At 40.6% G+C, this 20,185-nt stretch overlaps 1 protein-coding gene across 1 annotated transcript in view; it reads right to left on the reverse strand.

The window, feature by feature from the left end:
• LOC135538797 (integrin alpha-M-like) overlaps positions 1 to 20,185 on the reverse strand; it is a 60,986-nt gene that overhangs the window by 19,470 nt on the left and 21,331 nt on the right. The window contains exons 13-23 of the mRNA XM_064964712.1: positions 17,686 to 17,826; positions 17,359 to 17,571; positions 17,035 to 17,168; positions 12,020 to 12,162; positions 10,246 to 10,400; positions 8,261 to 8,392; positions 8,005 to 8,078; positions 7,623 to 7,764; positions 7,326 to 7,424; positions 4,858 to 4,937; positions 4,676 to 4,759 (exon numbers count right to left, since the gene is read on the reverse strand). Coding sequence (XP_064820784.1) covers positions 4,676 to 4,759; positions 4,858 to 4,937; positions 7,326 to 7,424; positions 7,623 to 7,764; positions 8,005 to 8,078; positions 8,261 to 8,392; positions 10,246 to 10,400; positions 12,020 to 12,162; positions 17,035 to 17,168; positions 17,359 to 17,571; positions 17,686 to 17,826 — 1,397 coding nt within the window. The remainder of the gene's footprint in view (positions 1 to 4,675; positions 4,760 to 4,857; positions 4,938 to 7,325; positions 7,425 to 7,622; positions 7,765 to 8,004; positions 8,079 to 8,260; positions 8,393 to 10,245; positions 10,401 to 12,019; positions 12,163 to 17,034; positions 17,169 to 17,358; positions 17,572 to 17,685; positions 17,827 to 20,185) is intronic.

Raw genomic sequence — 20,185 nt, forward strand, 5'->3', positions numbered from 1 at the left:
ACAACTAAAGATACATTAAAACATCTTAAGGCTAGGGGGCGGTATTTTCACTTCCGGATGAAAAGCATGCCCAAAGTAAACTGCCTGCTACACGGGCCCAGAAGCTAGGATATGCATTTTATCTAGAACTGTTTGAATGATGTCTGTGAGTATAACAGAACTTATTTGGCAGGCAAAACCCAGAGGACATCCAGGAATTTCTTTTTTTGGGGGCATCTGGATTTGTAAAGCACTTGCTTGCAGTCCCTATCACTTCCAATGGATGTCAACAGTCTGTAGAAATTGGTTGATGTTTTTCCTTTGTGTAATGAAGAAGTAGCCCTGTTCAGAACAAGGGTCGGGTGAAGTGTACTGTTTGATAGAGGCACATGACCTGAAAAGCTCGCTCACTTTATTTCCTCCGGTATTGAACACAGTTTATCCCGTCTTAAATTGTATCGATTATTTACGTAAAAAAAATACCTAAAGTTGTATCAGGAAAGTTGTTTGAAATGTTTGGACAAAGATTACAGGTAATTTATGAGATATTTTGTAGTCATGTTGCGCAGGTTGAAACTGGTGTTTTTCTGGATCAAACGCGCCAAATAAATGGGCATTTTGGATATATAACGACGGAATTAATTGAACAAGAGGACCATTTGTGATGTTTATGGGACATATTGGAGTGCCAACAGAAAAAGCTCGTCAAATGCATGAATTATATCTTTATTTCTGAGTTTCGTGTCCAGCCTGGCGGGTTGAATTATGATGGTCTGTCTTTGTTTGATGGGATACTGTCCTCAGCTAATAGCATGGTTTGCTTTCACCATAAAGCCTTTTTCAAATCTGATACGTTGTCTGGATTAACAACAAGTGTAGCTTTAATTTGGTGAATTGCATATGTGATTTCATGAAAGTTTAATATTTATAGTAATTTAATTTGAATTTGGCGCTTTGCCATTTCACTTGATGTTGTCAAAATCGATCCCGCTAAAGGGATTTGATCCCTAAGAAGTTGTTAATAAATTAAGGATATAGTACAACCTATTTCTTTGGTACCGCTCAACACAGGATAGCGGCATGTGTCTCAAATTGTTTGGAGAAAATATCCTTTCTATTTTCTTCAGCTATTCTCAACTGTATTCTTTATACTATAAAATAATATAAAATAATGCCACGGAATTCTAAGCAAATCCTGTCCGTTGAATGAAGTAGTGAAGCCCACAGCCATTTGGCATAGCCAGATCAGGACCTAACATCAGGACAACTCTGAGTATGCTTGTAGCAAAATCCTGCACGGATTTGTTCATCTGAAGTAGACTACATTTTCTTCATATTATGTTTCTTTAGACCTGTTTGAAGTAAATCATGGATTTCCTGAGAAAGTTTAGGCTATATTACATGGATTTATTATACTTTTTCAAAATGATGTTCCAAAGGTCTGCGTCAGTTGCTTGTAGGCTATGTCTGGAAGTCAAGGAGATGCTAAATGTGTTTGTTATTTAACTGTCAATTACCGTGAAACTGACAGTTATTTGCTTGACAATCACAGGCGGCCAAAAATCGTGACCGCCACAGCCCTACGTCTGATGAAACCAAGATTGAACTCTTTGGCATGGATGCCAAGCATCACGTCTGGAGGGAACCTGGCACCATCCCTACAGTGAAGCATGGTGGTAGCAGCATCATGCTGAGGGGATGTTTTTCAGCGGCAGGGACTGGGAGACTAGACCGGACTGCAATAGCATCGAATAGTCCCCGCGATATGCAACTGTTCAGGGAAGTCAGGAACCAATACACACAGTCAGACAGGAAAGCTAAGGCCAGCTTCTTCAGGCAGAAGTTTGCATCCTGTAGCTCCAGCTCCAAAAAGTTCTGGGACACTGAAGTCCATGGAGAACAAGAGCACCTCCTCCCTGCTGCCCACTGCACTGAGGCTAGGTAACACGGTCACCACCGATAAATCCATGATTATCGAAAACTTCAACACGCATTTCTCAACGGCTGGCCATGCCTTCCGCCTAGCTACTCCAACCTCTGCCAACAGCTCTGCCCCCCCCCCGCAGCTACTCGCCCAAGCCTCTCCAGGTTCTCCTTTACCCAAATCCAGATAGCAGATGTTCTGAAAGACTATCTGCCGCCATTGTCGCAACCCCTATTACCAGCCTGTTCAACCTCTCTTTCATATCGTCTGAGATCCCCAAGGATTGGAAAGCTTCCGCAGTCATCCCCCTCTTCAAAGGGAGACACCCTGGACCCAAACTGTTACAGACCTATATCCATCCTGCCCTGCCTATCTAAGGTCTTCGAAAGCCAAGTCAACAAATAGGTCACTGACCATCTCGAATCCCACCGTACCTTCTCCGCTGTGCAATCTGGTTTCCGAGCCGGTCACGGGTGCACCTCAGCCACGCTCAAGGTACTAAACGATATCATAACCGCCATCGATAAAAGACAGTACTGTGCAGCCGTCTTCATCGACCTTGCCAAGGCTTTCGACTCTGTCAATCACCATATTCTTATCGGCAGACTCAGTAGCCTCGGTTTTTCGGATGACTGCCTTGCCTGGTTCACCAATTACTTTGCAGACAGAGTTCAGTGTGTCAAATCGGACGGCATGCTGTCCGGTCCTCTGGCAGTCTCTATGGGGGTGCCACAGGGTTCAATCCTCCGGCCGACTCTTTTCTCTGTATATATCAATGATGTTGCTCTTGCTGCGGGCGATTCCCTGATCCACCTCTATGCAGACGACACCATTCTATATACTTCCGGCCCGTCCTTGGACACTGTGCTATCTAACCTCCAAACGAGCTTCAATGCCATACAACACTCCTTCCGTGGCCTCCAACTGCTCTTAAACGCTAGTAAAACCAAATGCATGCTTTTCAACCGTTTGCTGCCTGCACCCGCACGCCTGATCAGCATCACCACCCCTGGATGGTTCCGACCTTGAATATGTGGACATCTATAAGTACCTAGATGTCTGGCTAGACTGTAAACTCTCCTTCCAGACTCATATCAAACATCTCCAATCGAAAATCAAATCAAGAGTCGGCTTTCTATTCCGCAACAAAGCCTCCTTCACTCACGCCGCCAAACTTACCCATAGTAAAACTGACTATCCTACCGATCCTCGACTTCGGCGATGTCATCTACAAAATTGCTTCCAACACTCTACTCAGCAAACTGGATGCAGTTTATCACAGTGCCATCCGTTTTGTCACTAAAGCACCTTATACCACCCACCACTGCGACTTGTATGCTCTAGTCGGCTGGCCCTCGCTACATATTCATTGCCAGACCCACTGGCTCCAGGTCATCTACAAGTCCATGCTAGGTAAAGCTCCGCCTTATCTCAGTTCACTGGTCACGATGGCAACACCCAACCATAGCACGCGCTCCAGCAGGTGCATCTCACTGATCATCCCTAAAGCCAACACCTCATTTGGCCGCCTTTCGTTCCAGTTCTCTGCTGCCTGTGACTGGACCGAATTGCAAAAGTCGCTGAAGTTGGAGACTTTTATCTCCCTCACCAACTTCAAACATCTGCTATCTGAGCAGCTAACTGATCGCTGCAGCTGTACATAGTCTATCGGTAAATGGCCCACCCATTTTTACCTACCTCATCCCCATACTGTTTTTATTTATTTACTTTTCTGCTCTTTTGCACACCAATATCTCTACCTGTACATTACCATCTGATCATTTATCATTCCAGTGTTATTCTGCAAAATTGTAATTATTCGCCTACCTCCTCATGCCTTTTGCACACAATGTATATAGACTCCCCTTTTTTTCCTACTGTGTTATTGACTTGTTAATTGTTTACTCCATGTGTAACTCTGTGTTGTCTGTTCACACTGCTATGCTTTATCTTGGCCAGGTCGCAGTTGCAAATGAGAACGTGTTCTCAACTAGCCTACCTGGTTAAATAAAGGTGAAATAAAAAAAATAAAAAAGGAAAGATGAACAGAGCAAAGTACAGAGGGATCCTTGATGAAAACTTGCTCCAGAGCGCTCAGGACCTCAGACTGGGGCGAAGGTTCACCTTCCAACAGGACAATGACCCTACGCACACAGCCAAGACAATGCAGGAGTGGCTTTGGGACAAGTCTCTGAATGTCCTTGAGTGGCCCAGCCAGAGCCCAGACTTCAACCTATATTTATACCAGTGGAGGCTACTGAAGGGAGGACGGCTCATAATAATGGCTGGAACGGAGCGATTGGAATGGCATTAAACACATAGAAACCATGTGTTTGATACAGTTCCACTCATTCTGCTCCAGCCATTACCACGAGCCCGTCCTCACCAATTAAGGTGCCACCAAACCTCTTTGATTTGTACAGTTTATTGACTGTATCCATCTCGTTTATAATTCCTGAAATTTAAGCTAGACAGTCAGGGAATATTGGAAATTCCAAAAACGATGGATAAGGACTATCTTTTGTAGATTTTGACAGTGAGGACATATAACACATTTTCAGTGCGACCCTCTGGACCTTGTGCAGCCCCCAGGGCAAACTGAGTTTTACACACCTGAGTTAGAGCATTGATGTACGTGATTCAACTGCAAAATGTTGTGTTTTTAAAAAATGTACACAAATAATGTCTGAGGGACATAAAAGGCCCTATATTTGTAGAACGAGCTAGACCCACATATAGGAAAATATGGTATGAAAATTAAATAGCACATACCTTTTAATCACAACAAAAATGCTGTATTTCACACCAATCTCTTTCACTTTGGAAAGTTCACTATTTGGCGAGTGTAAATTTCCACTAAACAGGATGAGACGGGGTAATGCAGTTACTACAAATATTGCTAGACAAAACATCATAAGACATGATAACTTTATCTGAGTGTGTACCGCACATACCTTGAGGCATTTGCAGTGAATGTCATCATTTGGCCAAATTGAGTGTTTCTATCAATCCCATAGGAAATTACTAAGAGAGCCTGAGATGAAGGGAAGGAGAATACAATGTTTATTTAAAATATGACCTTAGACTCCTGTAGAAGCCCAGCAAAAAAAGTATGTCATACGGACATTAGGCGACATTCCCATAAATTCTCTTTTTGGGTTTCAGTGAGACGTTATCCCACTGACGTTCTGAGAACGTTCTATGGACTTTAAAACGTTACGTTATCATTGGGACCATAAAGGGATGTTCAGTACAGATCCCTGTTTGGTCACAGTATAACGTTATAAAAAAGGTATTTTGGTGATGACTAGGATATTTTACAAATAGGCTCCTATTTCTTTCTGAAAGGATGTTATCCTTGGGGCATTCGATGTCAATGTTCAGAAGGAGACGTTTCAGGCAGGTCCTGGCCTTCAAATAATAATTGGTCGAATTTCCCAGAATGTCACAAAATGGAGAAAGGGATGTTGTGGCATGGTCCTGTGGATGTGTTGTCTAGTTCCCAGTTTGTTCTGGGGATGTCCCCAAGAACGATTTTAGGACATTCTTAAAACGTTCTGTCATGGTCCCCTGTTTTTTTTAAAAATCTTCATTCCGGAGACGTCCCCAACGATGGTTAAACGATGCTCTTAGAATGTACTGTCATTGTTCCCTGGAGTTTTTTGTCTAGTTCACGGCTTGTTCTGGGGACTAGAACAAGCCTAAAGATGTTTTTTGTATGTCCCCAAGTCATGCATTTTTTCCTGTCATTAGGAAGTTGTTTGATGGTCCCAAAGGAATGTTCTCTGGGGGACCTTTGTCTAGATCCCTGTAAGGTCCAGTACCAGTACGTCACTGAGGACCATGTCAGGACTTTGTTTTTTTACATTCTCAGGACATACATTTTACTAATCATTATGACTTTGTGTGATGGTCCCAAGGGAACGTTTTCTGGGGGACCTTTGTCTAGTTCCCTCTAAGATAATAGGACATTGTTGAGGACAATATAAGGATATCCTCAAGACATCCTCAGGACATTTGTTTTATAAGTTAAGTAATGGAATGTGAGAGGGTGTTTGAGCTTAGTGGGACACTGTTCAGCTAAAATAATGTAAATGACAATAAAATCACATATAACATGATCACTTTTAGAGTACTTACATTTCAATATGACCCCATTTGAGATTTGAACTCAGAACCTCTGGATTTGGAATATACTGATCTTTCTGCTGCACCACAATATCTGGACATACTCAGAAGTCCCCCACACATTTTTGCCTATAACACATCTCTGCACTTAGCAAAAGAGTGCCATTGGCACTGGTATTTCAGTTATCAGTTAATCTGACTATTCTCTAATCGATTTGATTAACCTATTTCTGCAATTTGTGGCTTTTCTGTATAGTTGTCTAATGTTAGTGGGGCATATTACTCTGCTTTAATGTAACTGCATCACTATGATAAATAAAATAGTTTTTCTTGAGTGTATTTTTAACCAAGCTTAATTTACTTAGAAGTGCAAACTGTAGCAATACAGGTGGAATCAGGCATTGACACAGACATGGTGGCATAGCAGGACAATCGGAATGCGGTGAACCAAGAGGTTGTGAGTTCAAATGCCAGGTGAGGACATGTTGAATAATACTTACTGTATAAATGAACATGTACACTGTATTCATGTATGTCAAAGTGTGTCAATTATATTGAAAACACTATGTTAAAAGCACTGTTTGTGTGTAGGTGTCCCTAAACCTACCAACAGACAAAGAGCTGTGAATAGATCAGTAGTTCACCAATCAGGGCCTTGATGGGCTTGACAACAGTAACTAGGGGTGATGTGTAATGAAACGAGTGTGTGAATCCCCAGGTAGGTGGGTATAATGTTTTTTTGGGGGGGGACTATCAGGCAAAGTCCTGATGACTGATACACTAAATGTCCTGAGAACGTCCTAAAATCATCCTGACCTGACCTTCAATGACATTCCAGGAACATGGAGGGAACTAGACAAAAGTCACCTGGAGAACATTCATTTGTGACCATCACACAATGTCCCGATGACAGGAAAAAATGATATCTTGAGAAGTCCCTAAAAACGTATTTAGGGACATCCCCGGGAACAAGCTGGGAACTAGATGAAACCTACACAGGGCCATGACACAATGTCTACAGAACATCCTAAAATTGGCATTGGGGACGGCCCCGGAACAAACAGGGAACTAGACAAAATCTCCACAGGACCATGAAACAATTTCCTGACAACTTTCGGTAACCATTTCCCGACTTTCTGTGGACGTCCTAATGACATTTTTTTTTGCAGGGAGTAAAGATTGCTTCTACAGTTCAATATGATGTTTTATTTAGTAAGTAATAGGGATGTTATTACAATACAGTCTCGTATTACTGTTATTGTAATGATGAACATATGTTGTAAGTGAGACAGACCTTAGAATTGCTTTTGAAGATTGGCTTGTCAATGGTGCAGTCACTTTGTCCCCACATTACATTTCCCACACTGTCTGATGAGTTACACTCCACTCTTCCCTGGAGAGCAATGACAGGACAATGACAATTTATGTCAAATTCAGGCAATAGTTCACTGAAATTACCAATGAAACACTGGAAATGTACATACTGGATCTACAGAAATGACTATCACTTAAACAATATAAATCCTTCCTGCCCCTCAAACACTGAGTTTATAGCTACTCACTCCCTCTCCTTCCTTGTATATACTCTTACCTGGAGTATGGTGAACTTCCTGAATGAAAGTCCTGCAGGGTATTTGAGAATAACGTGGCTGTTGTAAGAGTTCTCTTCCCTGCTTTCGACTGACACTGTCACATTTACCACCTCATCTATGCCAACCCTCACCTCTGAACTCCTGAGAGAAGTGAAAAAGAGAGCGCAAAAGTAATAAAGAAATGATTCTCATTGTCATTACATCATGCTTGTTTTCCTCAACCTTTGACTATCATTGACATCATCATCCTATCCATCTTCATCATCATTTTCATCTTCATCCATTTTACTCGTCAGCTGCTGCAACGCTCTAATCGACATTCTAATCATCATACTTCTTTAAAAAAACAGAAAGGCTCTGAGTCAATGCTAGTGATCTTACCTAGTGAAATTAAAATCCACTTTCAGGTTGTCAATGCAGTTGTTATCAGCGCCACAGTTGATCTCAAAACCTAACTGTGGGATGAAGAAAGATGTTCACCAAGTTCACTTAACACGTTACCTTCTTCACAATGACTAGGATATAGATGTATCTTTACCCCTTCACCCACCCACCCACACACACTCAACAGCCTTTTTTAGGGGATTTCAAATAAATCAAATCAACTTATTGTCAAAAGTTAAAAGAAGAAACATACAGGATGATATGTTGCAGTCGGAGACTGCGGGGAAAGGCTTGAGCTGAGGCCACCAGGAGATGTTGTTGGCAACCCTTCAAATGTGAAGTCAAGTTCATTGGACAGTTCATTGAGGGAGTCCTCCGGGCAAGCCTATAAAAAAAATAGAATCTTCAGAGACATTTTATCATTCAAACTCCTCTAAAAAGAGGTTTACTGTGATATTGTTAACATTGACATGTCAAGGCTCTATGGCTGTATCCTTTAGAGTGTATAGTAATGACAGAGGGGAGAAACCAATGAGCATACGCTTTTGAGGTTGTCGACATGTGACAGCCATAAAGCCCAGACTTAAAGCTGATACAATTTGATGTGTCCTCCACATAATAGTCATAATAGTCACATAGTATGTCATTCCAAAGTTTCAGCTGCTATTCTCTCATTGGATCCCGAAAAATACTTTTGACTGCTTAGAGCACTAAAACTCCACCTGAAAAAGGCACATCATTCAACTTTTATGGTGACAATAACGCCCTTGTTTGCTGTATTGTTATAGGCTAAAGCTTCTTCTTTATATGAACCTATCATGTACAGAAACGGTGGCCAGGAATTTATTCTGCAATGGTTATGAAACTATATATTATGTTTTATGTTTATAAATTAAATATAGTTTACTTGAGACATTTGAAATTACAGTAGACTATACACAGTAGCCTAGCTCTGGATAGTTTCTCGTTACAACTGTAAAGTGGGTCCAATTCAATGAGAGATGGGACATTGTAGGCCTATAGGCTACATTGCGAGTATGAAACCATAACCGTCAGAAAAGGAAAACTTCTGTTTCCTAGTGTTCCCGGTTCTGATTATTCTGACTGCTCTGACCCCAAGCCTGCCTGCCGTCCTGTACCATCCTGACTCTGACCTGATTACGAACCTCTGCCTGCCCTGACCCCGAACCTGCCTACCGTTCTGTACCTGCCTGATTCTGACCTGATCACGAACCCTTGTCTGTCCTCGACTTGCCCTTTGCCTGCCCCATGTTTACAATACATAATCTGAGAACTGTACTATCCGCCTCCTGTGTTTGCATCTGGGTCATATCCTGAGTCGTGGTAGTCACCAAGTGCATTCAGAAAGTAGTCACACCATTTGACTTTATCCACATTTTGTTGTTACAACCTGAATTGTAATTGAATTAAATTTAGATTTGTTTTGTCATTGGCCTGGCCAGTGACAAATGAAAAGCTGAAATGTCTTGAGTCAATAAGTAAAAAAAAAAAATGTTAGGTCAAGCCAAAATAAGTTCAGGAGTAAATAATGTGCATAACAAGTCACATAATAAGTTGCATGGACGCACTCTCTGTACCCCACACATGAAATGATCTGTAAGGTCCCTCAGTCGAGCAGTGAATTTCAAGCACAGATTCAACCACAAAGACCAGGGAGCTTTTCCAATGCCTCGCAAAGAAGGGCTGCTATTGGTAGATGAATTTTAAAAAGCAGACATTGAATGTCCCTTTAACAATTGTGAAGTTATTAATTGCATTCTGGATGGTGTATCAATCCACCTAGTTACTAAAAAGATTCAGGCGTCCTTCCTAACTTAGTTACTGTAGAGGAAGAAAACCACTCAGGGATTTCACCATGAGGCCAATGGTGACTTTTAAACAGTTAGAGTTTAATTACTGTGATAGGAGAAAACTAAGGATGAGTCAACAACATTGTAGTTACTCTCCTCATGGCCCACTAGATATCTTCAGAATGAGATAAAATAGATAATCTGTAGATTTTCCTGCCTATGCATTTATTTCTGATTTGGAGCCAAGCTCAAATAATGACAAATTAAAAATACTTTACTGACTAAGTTCACTCACCTGAATGCCAGATTTGAGTTTTTGGTATATGAGCGCTGTGTTGTTGGGCATGAGGTTATACTAATACTGGTCATTTGCTTGATTGATAACTTTATGGCAAACCCAAATGGAGGGCTAAAGTTTCAAACCTACCTCAATAAAGAAGTTATGAGAGAAGCATTGCTCTTGAAGTCTTAATGTAAAAGTCTTCGTTTCCTCCCGTATCTTTGGACTGATATAAGCACGATAGTTTGGAGCTTGGCGGGTCACATCCAGAGTTAAAGTATAGTTAATCTTTGCTTGAAGATCTGGAGCAAAAGAGATTGCATTTAATGAAAAGGATAAGCTACTCGCATGCATATGTACAGTGCCTGTATTCAGACCACTTGACTTTTCCCACATTTTTTTTAACGTTACAGCCTTAATCTAAAATGGATTAAATAAAACATGTTCCTCAGCAATCTACAAACAATACCCCATAATGACAAAGAAAAAACAGGTTTCTAGAATGTTTAGCAAATGTATTGAAAAAAATAAACAGAAATACCATTTACAAAAGTATTCAGACCCTTTGCTATGAGAGTTGAAATTGAGCTCAGGTGTATTCTGTATCCTTGAGATATTTCTACAACTTGATTGGAGTCCACCTGTGGTAAATAAAATTGATTGGACATGATTTAGAAAGAAACACACCTGTCAATGTAAGGTCCCACAGTTTACTGTGCATGTCAGAGCAAAAACCAAGCCATGAAGTCGAAGGAATTGTCCGTAGAGCGCCAAGACAGGATTGTGCTGAGGCACAAATCTGGGGGAAGGGTACAAAAAAATGTCTGCAGCATTGAAGGTCCCCAAGAACACAGTGGCCTCAATCATTCTTAAATGGAAGAAGTTTGGAACCACCAAGACTCTTCCTAGAACTGGCCACCTGGCCAAACTGAGCAATTGGGGGAGACGGGGGGTGACAAAGAACCTGATGGTCACTCTGACAGAGCTCCTCTGTGGAGATGGAAGAACCTTCCAGAAGGATAACCATCTTTGCAGCACTCTTCCCATCAGGCCTTTAAGATAGAGTGGCCAGACAGAAGCCACTCCTCAGTAAAAGCCACATGACAGCCCACTTGGAGTTTGCCAAAAGGCACCTAAAGACTTTCAGACCATGAGAAACAAGATTCTCTGGTCTGATGAAACCAAGATTGAACTATTTGGCCTTAATGCCAAATGTCTTGTCTGAAGGAAACCTAGCACCGTCCCTACGGTGAAGCATGGTGGTGGCAGCATATCATGCTGTGGGGATGTTTTTCAGTGGCAGGGACTGAGAGACTTAACAGGATTGAGGGAAAGATGAACAGAGCAAAGTACAGAGACATCCTTGATGAAAACCTGCTCCAGAGCGCTCAGGACCTCAGACTGGGATGAAGGTACACAGCCAATACAACGCAGGAGTGGCTTCGGGACAAGTCTCTGAATGTCCTTGAGTGGTCCAGCCAGAGCCTGGACTTAAACCCGATCGAACATCTCTGGAGAAACCTGAAAATACCTGTGCAGCAACGCTCCCCATCGAAAATGACAGAGCTTATGATCTGCAGAGAAGAATGGGAGAAACTCTCCAAATACAGGTGTGCCAAGCTTGTTGTGTGATACCCAAGAAGACTCGAGGCTGTAATCTTTGTCAAATGTTCTTCAACAAAGGACTGAGTAAAGGGTCTGAATACTTATGTAAATGTGATTTTTCAGTTTTTAATTTTAATACATTTGCAAGCATTTCTAAAACCCTTTTTCTTCTTTGTCATTATGGGGCATTGTGTATAGATTGATGAGGGAAAAAAACACTTTATTAATCCATTTTAGAATAAGGCTACAATGTTACAAAATTTTGAAAAAGCATTCCGAATGCACTGTAGATAAGAACAATTTTGAGGTCAGAAACCTTTTGTGTCTGTTGTTTGTCTGGTCATGGTGAAACAGACTTCAGCAATGTTTCTCAGAGGTGTACTGCAGTCCATCTGGTTGGTGGGGATTTTGGTTGGGTTGAAGGAAACTCGTGCCATCAATGTTACTATAGGCCTGGACCTGGAAGAAAAAATATATAATGTATCAGTTTGATACTCAAAGAATACGTACATTCCACAATGAAGGGTGAGTTATTGGCCTCTAAAGCCTCATTTCCATTGACACCTAAATTAGGGCCAAATTCGAGCTGGCTCAATTTTCAAATTTGAGCTGGTTCAGGGAGTCCCGGGCCAACACAGCCCAGATTCACAACTGGTGCTGGCTGGATTAGGTTCAGGCTGGTGACGCCGTTACAATGCAACCACCAGCTAGCTGATCACTCGCTCAATGCTGATACATTTGGCTTTGGATTTGTTGCTGCTAGCTAGCTGAGCTACTGCAATAGTCAGACATGACACTCCACTTAGTTTGATATGTTACATTCTTCTGGTATGTGTTAATTTGTGGATTCCCATCATCCATTTCGGAATGGATTTGACAAATTACAATTCATGTGATATGTTACGTACAAAGTGTTACACATTTGCCAAACGTTCAATATGTTAGGAATTTGCTAAATGTATGAAATGTTACCAATTCCATTTTTTTTGTTGATAATGTTAAATAGGTGGCAAATGTTAGCTGGGTTCGGGGTGAAGGTTAGGAGTTAGGTAAAAGGGTTAAGGTTAGTGTTGGCTAACATGCTAAGTAGTTGCAAAGTAGCTACCTTTGGGTTGCTTCACATTTGCGTAATAAGCCCACCCTCCTTGTGTTTTTGCCTTAAGCAACATTCTGTCTCATGCAACGATTCCAAATGTAAGATATCATACTAATTTGAGTGTCCTGGATTTACATTCACTATGAGACCAGGCTGCTGAACAATAGCCTTTTGTTAGAAGAGTGTCGTTTTTGGTTAGCAGCTAGCTAATGTTAGCTTGAAACGACCCTGCAAACAAAAATGAGACATTAGGACTTTGTGTCGTGGTCCTGTGGAGGTTTTGACTAGTTCCCAGCTTGTTCCGGGGACGTCCCCTTTGATGATTTGAGGACATTGTGTCATGGTCTCGTGTAGGTTTTTGTCTAGTTCCCGTTTTATTCGGGGGACATCCCAAAGGATGTTTTTAAGACCCTCTTAGAATGTTCTGTCATGGTTCCCTGGAAGTTTTTGTCTAGTACCCAGTTTGTTCAGGGGACGTCCCCAAGGACGTTTACAGGGCCTTCTTAGAACTTTCTGTCATGGTCCCCTGGAGGTTTTTGTCTAGTTCCCAGCGTGTTCTGGGGATGTCCTTTTTAGGAGATTCCCAATATATAATTTGTTCCTTTCATCTGGATGTAATGCAATGTTCACAAGGAACGTTTTCTGGGAGACTTTTGTCTAGTTCCTTCTATGTTTCTTGGACATCATTGAGAACCAGGTCAGGATGAATTTAGAACAAATGTTTTTAGGTTAATTGCAACCAACATTGAGCACCATCCCAACACGAGGTGCTCTCTCGGTAAACCATCAATATGTGCTAAGATCACCCGCACAGCTGATCTCAATTGCAACCACTATTGGTCAACATATTATCACTCCCTAAAGCTGTTTATTGTTTGTGTTTTGGGATCCACATTATCTTTTCCAGAAGCAGCAGCTACTCTTTCTGGAGTCCACAAAAAAAATGACATGAAGTAACAAAACACTGATCCGACAAGGACAGTCACACAAATTTAGAATGCAAAAAAAACAACATACAACAACAAAAATATTGTGTGTTAGAGTGTGTGTGTGTGTGTGTGTCCTCACAGTCCCCGCCGTTCCATGAGATGTTTAATCAATCTAAAGGTAATTTTGCTGTTTTGCTTGAGTAATTGGAGATGGAAGAGAAATCCATTGCGATCATGGCTCTGTATAATACTGTGCATTGGCATGAATTCGTTTTGGGCTTGTTGACTGTGAAGAGACCCTTGGTGGCATGTCTTGTGGGATATGTATGGGCAGGGCTCAAAATTCATGGCTGCCTGCTGTCCTGGCCACATCTGCCAAGCTTACAAGGCCAGTTAATCAATCTTTCATATGGTCTGCTTGGGCCAGTACATTTAAACACTCCAAAACAGACAATAAAAATGTATATTTGTATTTAATCCTTCATAATCTTCCCAACGTCTGATGCTTCAAACTTGTTATCAACCAGCATTCGGTTTCCAATTGGAGTCAAGAATGTCAAAACCTTCTCTCTCTCCATCTCGAGTGAGCACCACCTCAGTACAGCCTGGATACTCAATCAGGAAAGAATATATTGTAAAAATGCATTTTTTTTGTTCAATATAATTGCTTAAAAAACAGATTAATTCCCGAAGCTTTGTCAATTATTCATCAGCAGAATATCAACTGTCCGGTGGCAAGAGCACGCAACTCCTCATACATCTGATTGCTGCATGGAAAGAAATGTGTTCTAATAAGTCCAGTCACTGTGCAACATTCCTAAATGCAATCTCGGAAAAGACAACCCTTTTGATGGCAATTATTGAAAAGAGCAGGATCCCAGATTTCCAGTACTGTTTGATTTATTTCTCAACTACAGTTTTTGCGCAATTGGCAGGGTTTTACAATCTGGCATGACAATAAAATGTGTCTGGCATGACAATAAAAAAAGTAACTGCAGGAAGTGCGTAACGGCCATTCGAGTGCATAAACGGTAGGCCTATATTCACTGCAAAAATCACATCATTTTTTTTAGGCTCTAGTGCCATTAGGGTAAACAATGCAGATGAGCAACCCCATGCTTCAGCCATGCATCAGGTGTTAATGCGTATTGCTAAAATAGCACACCTGCATGCAAAATGGACCATGTACAGGACCTAAATATATTACCTTTCCTGACTATTCTCTCATCATTGATTTGATTGACTTAATTCAGCACTGAGAGTTTTCTGTATAGTTGTCTAATGTTGATGGGGCATATTACTCTATTTTAATGTTACTCGTGAATCACTATGATTAAATACAACAGTTTTTCTTGGGTGAATTTGTTGCATTGAAGTCAAGAGTAGTGATACAGGTGAATTGAGTCATTGACACAGACATGGTGGCTTAGCAGGATGATTGGAATGCTGTGAACTAAGAGGTTGTGAATTCAAATCCCAGGATATAATATTTGCCTTGAGGACATAATGTAAAATTGAACATACACAATGTAATCATGTAAGTTGAAAACACTATGTTAAAAGCACTGGTTTGTGTATGTGGGTTTTCCCTCACGTTATCAACAGACAAAGACCTTTGACTGAATCAGTGGTTCACCAATCAGGGTCATAACGGGCTCTTCAATAGTAAAAAGGTGTGATGTGTAATGAAACTGATTATTTTAAATATTGCTTATGTCTGAGCGCCGTCTCAGATTAGTGCCTAGTGAACGAATTCTGTAACGTTAAAAATAAATGTAACACAGCGGTTGCATTAAGAAGCAGTGTATCTTTCTAACTATATGTAGAACATGTATATTTAGTCAAAGTTTATGATGTGTATTGCTGGCGTTATCTGGCGGAGCTATGTATAATTTCTCAGGACATTTTTGTAGCATTTTTGAACATGGCTCAATGTAAACGGAGATGTATGGATATAAATGGCATATTATTCAAAAAAACATAAATGTACTGTGTAACATGTCCTATTACTGTCATCTGATGAAGATTTTCAAAAGGTTAGTGAATTATTTTTCTTTTAATCTTGCATTTGTGATTGTGTTTTTTGCTTGACAATAATGGCTACATATTGTATGTGTCCTAGTGGTGGTTTGATATAGATATGTGCTATGTTTTCACCGTAGAACATTTTAGAAATCTGACTCGCTGGGTAGATGAACAAGGTGTTTATCTTTCATTTGAGCTATTGGACTTGTTAATGTGTGGAGGTTAAATATTTCTAAGAATATTTTTGCATTCTGTGCGCCGAGCTTGGGGGGGTGCCCTTGGGGAACGTGTACCGTGATGTTGGTAACTGATATGGTGAAATTGTGGCGCTGCAGAAAGATCAGTGTAATCCAAATCAGAGGTTGTGCATTTTAATCCCAGATGGGGTCATATTGAAAAGTCAGTACTATGAAAGTGATTGTGTCAAATGTTACCGTTGATAAAAGTTTTTTTTATTTTTACTTTAACTGAACAGGGTCCCACTTATCGTAAAATTCCCATCACATTTTATTACTTTACAATGTATAATGTTTTGGGACACCTGGGACCATAACGCAACATCCTGACGACTGGTAAACAAATGTCTTGAAATGTCCTGACATGGTCCTCAACACCGTCCTGGAAATTGACAGGGAACTAGACAAAGGTCCCTGAGAGAATGTTCCCAGAGGACCATCATGTGACATCCTAATGACTAGTAAAATGAAGGATCCTTAGGATGTCCTCCGTTTGCTGGGGAGCTAGTTAGCCAATGTTGCTATCATGGATTTTAGCTAGCCAGGTCATATTGATACATTGAAAGCAAGCTAGATAAATCTTATTGAAATTTTTATATATATTAGCTAGCTAGCTAGTAGCCTATGCCATGGTAAGCAAGGTAAGAATTTAGCTAGCTAGCTTGCCTATTCATTGAGTTAACAAATGAAAATGGTAACCATTTAACTAACTAACAAGCTAAACACTTGGCAAGCTGGTACTAGCACTAGTACTATGGGGTAATGGAAAGTAAATTAAAATCGTTTATCAACATTTTGTTAGCTAGTTATCTAGTTATGATCATGTAGCTATCAGCAAGGGCATTCTACAAATTCTAGTTAGCTAGCAACATTAGTCCATTAGTGTTAGCTAAAATTGGCAAATTCATAAGCAACAACATGACATAATTTCTAAATTCTAGAGGCAATGGATAAACAATTCGAGCTGTGCCCATCAAGGCCTGCCCAACTTGGCTTGAATTTAATTGCCAATGGAAACATTGCTTGAAATATTATTTGGAGATACCTGAGTAAGAGAACAGCCCCCTTTGATCCCACGGCCAAGTCTGGGAGAGAATCCAAACTCATGTCCAGGGAAGTCTGACTGATGGACAGTCCAAAATACTTTAATCCAGACTGTACATCTGAGGCTGAAATTTTCTATCAAGAGATGGAAAGAAAGAGGAAAAGACACAGTAGATATAATCAAATTTTATATTACACCTTCAATTATCTCTGCCGTGTTTCTCTAGTGGATTTACACTTTAGTTTAAAGAATGGAGAATGTCTGTCTGTCTGTCTCTATGCTCATATCCTCCACCCTCATTCAATTTATCTTTCTCCCACATACCTGAGATTTGATTTTGCTGATTCCACTACTCGTCCCATGGAATATGTAGACACTTCCTTGACCATCGTTCTCTAGAGGTGCTCCGACTGCTAAATCATTAAATCCATCCATATTCAGGTCAGGCAGTGGGGCAAGAGAAGTACCAAACCTGCCCATCTGTCCTGCATCCCCCACCAGTATCATCTCAGCATTTAATTGACAGGCCACCCCAGACTGGGAGAAAAACAGGCAATCAGTAAAAGTGATCAGGCTGAAACATGTTTTTATCAATTGTTTTGTCAGATTTGGGCAATTATGAGGTGAATCAAAAAAAGATCTACCAATTACCCTGTCATTGATGGTACAGACATATACCCTGCCCTCTCTGTCTCTGTCTGTGAACATCGGAGCTGATATGAGGACTAGGTCGCTATATGAGTCTTTATTCACATCCATTGCACAGACCTCTGCACCAAAATAAGCTCCAATCTGAAAGAATGAGAGAACCACAATTATAATTATTTCCCCGCCAGATAACAAATAACCTTTCTGACAGATCACACTAACACTTCATTTTTTTATTCTCACTATTAATTAAATCATGCATTGGCATACATGCCCACATTATTGGTGCATTTCTACTGTCAGGCTTTGTAGCAGTGTTTGGTCAAAAAGTCAAAACATCCTGGGCCATGAACCTACCCAGACTTGGGGCCAGACTGGGAGATAGTGGAAGATACATTAATAACTTCTCTTGGATAGGGGGCACTATTTTCACGTCCGGATGAAAAGCATGCCCAAAGTAAACTGCCTGTTACTCAGGCCGAGAAGCTAGGATATGCATATTATTAGTACATTTGTATAAAAAAAACAATCTGAAGTTTCTAAAACTGTTTGAATAATGTCTGTGAGTATAACAGAACTGATTTGGCAGGCCAAACCCCGAGCACAACATTTTTTTAGGTCAATCTGTTTTCCATTAGGTTTCTATGGGAAGCCCTTTTTAATAGGAATCTGGTTGCAGTTCCTATGACTTCCACTAGATGTCAACAGTCTTTAGAATTTGGTTGATGTTTTTCTTTTGAGAAATTAAGAAGTACGGCTGTTCTTTGTGAGTGTCACTCCAGATGGATCCAGATGAATTCTACTGTTTGGTGCGTATGACCTGGACCGCGCTTCACCTTGTTTCTATCCGGTATTGAACACAGTATTTCCCATCTTAAATTGTATCGATTATTTACGTTTTAGGGTACCTGAAGTTGGATTAGGAAAGTTGTTTGAAATGTTTGGACCAAGTTTGCAGGTAACTTATTAGATACTTTGTAGGCATGTTGGGCGAGTTGAAACCGGTGTATTTCTGAATCAAAGCTCCAAATAAAATGGACATTTTTGGGACATAAAGAAGGACATTATCGTACAAAAGGACCATTTGTGATGTTTCTGGGACATTTTGGAGTGCCAACAGAAGAAGGTCTTCCAAGGTCAGGCATATATTATATCGCTATTTCTGACTTTTGTCGCACACCTGCCTGGTTGAAATCTGATTATCATGTGTTTGTATGCGGGGCGCTGTCCTCAGATAATTGCATGGTTTGCTTTCGCCTTAAAGCCTTTTTGAAATCTGACAACTTAACTTCTTGTTAATCCAGCCAAGCTTTATTTTGATGTATTACTGTCGCGACTTCTGCCGAGGTCGTTGCCTCTCCTTGTTCGGGCGGTGCTCGGCGTTCGACGTCACCGGTCTTCTAGCCATCATTGATCCATTTTTCATTTTCCATTGGTTTTGTCTTGTCTTCCCACACACCTGATTTTCAATCCCAATCATTACCTGTTGTGTATTTAACCCTCTGTTTCCCCTCATGTCTTTGTCATAGATTGTTTTATTGTCAGTGTAGTTTGATTGTTGTATAGGTGCGCGTCGGGTCCTCGTACCCATGTTTGTTTGCTTGTGTACATTTTAGTGTGATGGAGCATACTACGTGGACTTTATTAAAAGACTCCATTTTACACTCCTTTTGACTCTCCTGCACCTGACTTCCCTGCCACCTATACACCTATGCCTGACAATTACACTCGTGATTTCATGAAGGTAAAATATTTATAGTAATTTAATTTGGCGCTATGCAATTTTACTGGATGTTGGCCAAGTGGGATGCTACCGTCCCACGTATCCATAAGAAGTTTTAACAAAACAATTGTCAACAATTTTAGTGAGTAACAGTTCATATTATTAAATTGAAATACATTTGTTTAGGCCCGGATCACTTTGCTTGTTGAGTTTATATTTTTGTTCAGTACAATAACAATACTCTGGGGCTGCTTATATTTGTCCTGTTACACACAAGTGTGGAATGCAAATGTATTTTTTAAGACCTTCCATGGTTAACACCTCGCAAAGTTTGTTGACACTTCTCATTTCAAGTTTTAATGTCACATTAAAGTGAAATGCCTTTCTTGCAAACCCAAAACCCAACAATGCAATAATAAATAACAATGATTTCCTGGAAAAAAAACATGAGAAATAAGAATTGGAAATATGAAATGCACAATAAAGTAAGTATCCTATATACACAAAATATTTAAAAAATCAGATCCAATACCATATTTACATGTGCATGGATACTGGAATGATGGAGGCAGATATGTATAGGGGTAAGGGGACTAGGCAACAGGATGCAAGATAAACAGAGTAGCAGCAGCAGCTTGTATGTGAGGAGTCTGAATAAATATATGTGCATATTGTGTGTGCATGAGCAAATTATGGAGTGAGTGTTTGTGTGTGTGTGTTGGAGTGACAGTGTGTTGGGCCCTGTGAGTGTGCATAGTGTGCAAAGATTGAAATAAAAGG

The sequence above is a fragment of the Oncorhynchus masou genome, unplaced genomic scaffold (genome assembly GCF_036934945.1).
Source record: "Oncorhynchus masou masou isolate Uvic2021 unplaced genomic scaffold, UVic_Omas_1.1 unplaced_scaffold_24___fragment_2___debris, whole genome shotgun sequence".
NCBI lineage: Eukaryota > Metazoa > Chordata > Actinopteri > Salmoniformes > Salmonidae > Oncorhynchus > Oncorhynchus masou.